Source organism: Passer domesticus, chromosome 3, assembly GCF_036417665.1.
Source record: "Passer domesticus isolate bPasDom1 chromosome 3, bPasDom1.hap1, whole genome shotgun sequence".
Classification (NCBI taxonomy): Eukaryota; Metazoa; Chordata; class Aves; order Passeriformes; family Passeridae; genus Passer; species Passer domesticus.
Window position 1 is genome coordinate 35724263 of NC_087476.1, and position 4641 is coordinate 35728903.

Genomic DNA, 4641 nt, shown 5'->3' on the forward strand with positions numbered 1-4641 from the left:
ATCTAAGCAGTGACACTTTCCTCCTGTGGATTTTTTAACGTAAGTAAGTATACACTTGCAAACTGTGACCAGGCAACTCTGAAAATCAGGCTCCTGGTAAGATTTTAACATCAGACCTTCTAGGAAGCATTGTTTATTTGTACTAGATGGCTGTAAAGTGATACTAATTTATTCCTTCTTCCCCCACTATCTGTATTAAGGATCAAGGAATCTTCAGGTCAACTTTTTGTTCTGTTGCCACATCCCATTTCCCTCTGACAGAGTACAACCTGGTGTTTCCTATGCCCATCTAATTCAACTAGTTAGCCTCAGACAAGAGATGTCATGTGCTGGTGCTGGAGTTCATTCAGCAAGACACTCTCTAAAGACCGACTTTTATGTCCATTAAGTCCAAACAGACATAACTTCAGGAATCATAAGATTCCGGGCATGAACACAGACTCAAGCTTGCACTTGACTCATTTCAGTTGTCCAAAAACTGTCTTGTCACATTTACTGCCTTGTTGCCTATTTCAAAACTTGCTACTCCATTTTAAACAACATTTTCCATTAATATCTCACTAATGTGAGGGACAAAGTCTTAATGTTGTGCAGTGTATCAATTTAAACACACTCTTTTGTGAAAACGTTCTGTATGCTTATGTCCATGTTGCCTTTCAGTTTTATTTCTCCAACCAAAAAAAAAAGCCTCCCCTCACTGACATATGGAAGCACTAAAATAATTGCTAGGCTGAACAGGAAAGTTAAGCCTCTGAAGAATAATCAAAGGCACAAGGGAATAAAAAGTTGCAGCCGTGTATAATATTTCTATCCTGAAGTTGGGAATCCTGCTTTTAGAGGACACTACTTTTATTTTAGACTATGTCATACCCTTCAGTCCCAACAAGAACAGAATTAGTATTCCTTATTTTAGATTTTAAAGACAGTATTTACATAAGAGTTGTACAACGCAGAAATTCAGAAACTGATCTCAGTATCTTATTGTAATAACAGCCTTCCTCCAACAGTATAAACACAAAACTTAAGTTCTGGGTCATAACAAACCTCCTCTTTAAAAACTGGAAAGAAAAAAAAATACAGTTGCATGTCCTCTATGAAACCTTTCAAACAAAAATGAGTATTAAAACAGGAGTATAATTTTAAAAGCTGTGTATTGGAGTGTTTATAAACCAGAAGTGTTAAGCAGCAGTTTCCGGTTTCTTATTAAATTCAACTAGACTTCAAATTTAGAAACACATTACAAACCAATGTGGAACTATACTACTTATGCACCTTTGCAGGTGTTTCAGTAAAGAAAGCCTCCTGTGAGAATAAACAGAGGCAGCACATTATATTAAGTCAAAACTTGCCTTCAACGTGCCAAGAAGAACTGTGTCATATGTTCATTTGTCACCAAAGCACCCCCTAAGAGATGCATTATTGCTGTAGAACATTTCAAGTTTACCAACACCCAAGTGCAACCAAACTGATGTTGTATATATGCACTTGCCCATTCTCACCAGTATTTCCACTTAATGTTTTTTCTTTAAACAATCAAATTTAAAGCTTTGAAAAATAACATTTTTTTGATTTTAGGTTTTTTTCCACAATATTAATCACCACATGCAATTTAGTTTTCTGATAATTTTTCTAAAAAACTGCACCAATATCAGAACAGTGCAAATCATATTTAATTGTAAAAGTTATAATGGCTTGAATTCATAATTAGAGGGAACACTGTCAGGATCTTGGCATTTTGCTCACTCACCATTGCTTGCATTCCATTAAAAACTTTTCTGTCAATTATGCTTTTTTTTTTCTTTAAATAGTCGTCCCCCATACTTTTATCAGAGCTGAAATTAGGGATTTAATCCACAATTTCAACACACATAGTGCCTTAGTTGCAATGTTTTTATGCACTTCCATTTACTGTTACAATTCCATAAACTTATTATCCCCCACAACACATTTCCAGACTAAGAACTAGTCACTAGCACTTGTGATCCAACAAGTGTTTTAAGTTTTTCAGCAATGGAGAGATTTCAAGATTAAGAAATCTGAGGACTTTCCCTCTCCTATAGCCCCCAGTGTTTCATTTCATAGCAAGTTCAAAATTGGTTTCCACATCTTGACAGTGTTCCTTATAAAACCATATGACAGTAAAAGCGCCAGTAGGCATGGCAACCTCTTTGAAGGGAGCATTTAAACTCCTTGGCACTGGGAATGCCAGCACCAAGGATTACATTGAAATTCAAAATTATACTTAAGGCTACAATTAGAAAACCCCCTTTCCATAAGCCTAATTTCTCTAAGTAGATTTTAAAATTCAGAAGCTAATGCAACTGTTAAGTTTTATGTTCGAATTTGAGGAAGAAATTTCTTTTCTTTAGCAAGGGCAGTATATGAAACTCTGGTAGCAAATGTCTAGGCATTGACTACTCATTTCACCATCGTTCACTTACTTTGTCTTAAAGTTCAAAACTGGCAAGGCACATTTACATATTCCAATGAATACTTGACAATTTTTAATTACACTTTATGTCCCAGCTATCCCAGTAATTGACATACAACATACTAAAATGGTTTATTAAGATAACAAAAAAAAAAAATCAATTAATGTGAAAACATACAGGCTATTGGCAACCACTATTCTAAAAATTATGTAAATACAAGTAAACATACTGAAATGTGTGCGATTCTAAGTTTTTAACCAGAAGATCTCTGTACTAACACACATTTATATTAATGACACATAAAAAAAATAAAAACTTTATTACAAAAATAAGTTACACTCGCCTCCAGCTTACAGTATAAAACAATTTTATTTGCAGGAATGCAAAATGATTGTTTGCCATGAGCATTTTCAACATATGACATGTCTAATTTTGTTAAAATTTGCATTTACTGGGGGAACTGGTGTGTATAAAACCTTAATTAGGTATAAGCTTCAATTTTCATTGTGGTGCCTATGGGTATGTAGTATAACTGCAGTATCCCTTTGTGAAGGGTGTTAAGGGAACTCTTTATGCCAAGTCCAAAGTAAGTCATAATTTCATCTATCTTTTACCTATATGAAACTGGACTTGGCAAGGTTCTGTTTTTACTTTGTCTTTTTCTAAGGGTTGTTCAATAGAGGATGCTTCACCACTGAACACTCACTGTCATCAAGGTGCTTTAGAAAATTAAAAACATAGCACAAATGATTGTACTCTACTCTACTCTACAGGTTATCATGATCTGCGTAAGAGAAATGGAAAGCTGATCCACATGTTTTTACAGTGATCAGCAATAAGAAATGCACTAATGAAAACATACCTTTTACCTAAAAAGCTAAACTACAGCCATATACTATTCTATGATTTATGAAAAACTTCAAAATATCCAAATGTCAGGCTTCACTGTACAGTTGTCAGTTTTAGTCTGACCTTTTATAAAGGGACACTGCAGTATTTAGTACAAGTTGCTGATGCACTTTTTTTGAACATCTGATGTCTTACAAAAGTAACATCTTGCTAAACTATTATACATCCAAATAACTACAATATCTGAAGAAGCAAGGCTGCTTTTTCAGCCACAAAATACGACAAAAGCAAGGCCTGTTATGATGGTCATGAGGAAGTCTTACAAAGCCTCTGGAACTAAAGGCAACTAAGAATGTTACATTTGGTATATTATAATCTTACCCTCATATCATATTAAACAAGCCTTGCTTTTATCTACAAAGATTTTCTATGTACAGTACAGACAGGGTATAGTTCAATCCTCTGCTACTGAGGTAGTTAACCAACCCTTTAAAAAAGGTTCTGAAAAGAACCACTATCTGGAATGCCTGACTAACCAGCTCTGATGATTACACCTGAAACTGCTGTATCTGAACACAATTCGTAAGTGATTACTAAATAGACAATCATGATTAACCTTCATGAGCAGAAATAAGATTTAAGGATACCAATGATGGTATTCATCTATAGCACTGCAATAAAAATTTAAATGCAAGAATTTGTGAATACCACTTTTGGAATCCTTAACTAAGAAAACTTGGGGGAAAAATCTACTTAAAGCAGATTTTTTAAAGAACAACTTTATTCTTTATTAAGATACCATGCTAGACGTTAAGGATTTTGTTGAACACGTTGGGGAAATAGAGTAGCTTTAGTTTAATAACTTGCACTGCAGAGAAAACTGTTAAAGAAATCCATTTCAAAGTCCAAGTATTAGTTCAAATGTCCCATATTTGAATCCATGATCTTCGCAGGAAGGTCTTTTGCAACAGAATATGCTCCTATACAGCTGAGATACTTAAGGTTGCTTGATATCCTTACCATTACTCCACTGCAAGCTTCTGGTGTAATCCCACATAGCAAGTCAGTCTTCATTGTAACAGGTCAGGACCGGCCTCGACCCCTTTTCCCTGCTAGCCAGGTAACAAAAGGAATCAATTAGATAAATCATTTTAAACTCTGGTCTGTACATTTGTTAACATAAAATCTTAGCAAAATGAATTATTTTTAAATAAAACTAACAGACAAGAACATTTTACCTTCTGATTGCCACTAACTTTGGAATTTTGCTATGGGTGTTTTACCACTTTGTCACAAACTGGTATTATTTTAAAAGTTAAGCTTTAAACCTTGAATCACCAGCTAAGGTTTTGCGCACTGA

At 34.6% G+C, this 4641-nt stretch overlaps 1 protein-coding gene across 4 annotated transcripts in view; it reads right to left on the minus strand.

Annotated features, from left to right (window-relative positions):
- Positions 1-1118: 1118 nt before the first annotated feature.
- The window catches only part of SYNCRIP (synaptotagmin binding cytoplasmic RNA interacting protein), a 26517-nt gene continuing 22994 nt past the window's right edge, over positions 1119-4641 (minus strand). For 2 of the 4 annotated variants that reach the window (XM_064412592.1, XM_064412590.1), the window contains exon 12: positions 1119-4390. In XM_064412592.1, the coding sequence (XP_064268662.1) occupies positions 4352-4390 (39 nt within the window). In that variant the 3' untranslated portion in view covers positions 1119-4351. Of the gene's footprint in view, positions 4394-4641 lie in introns of all 4 variants that reach the window. The other 2 variants (XM_064412591.1, XM_064412589.1) reach the window with 1 other exon arrangement.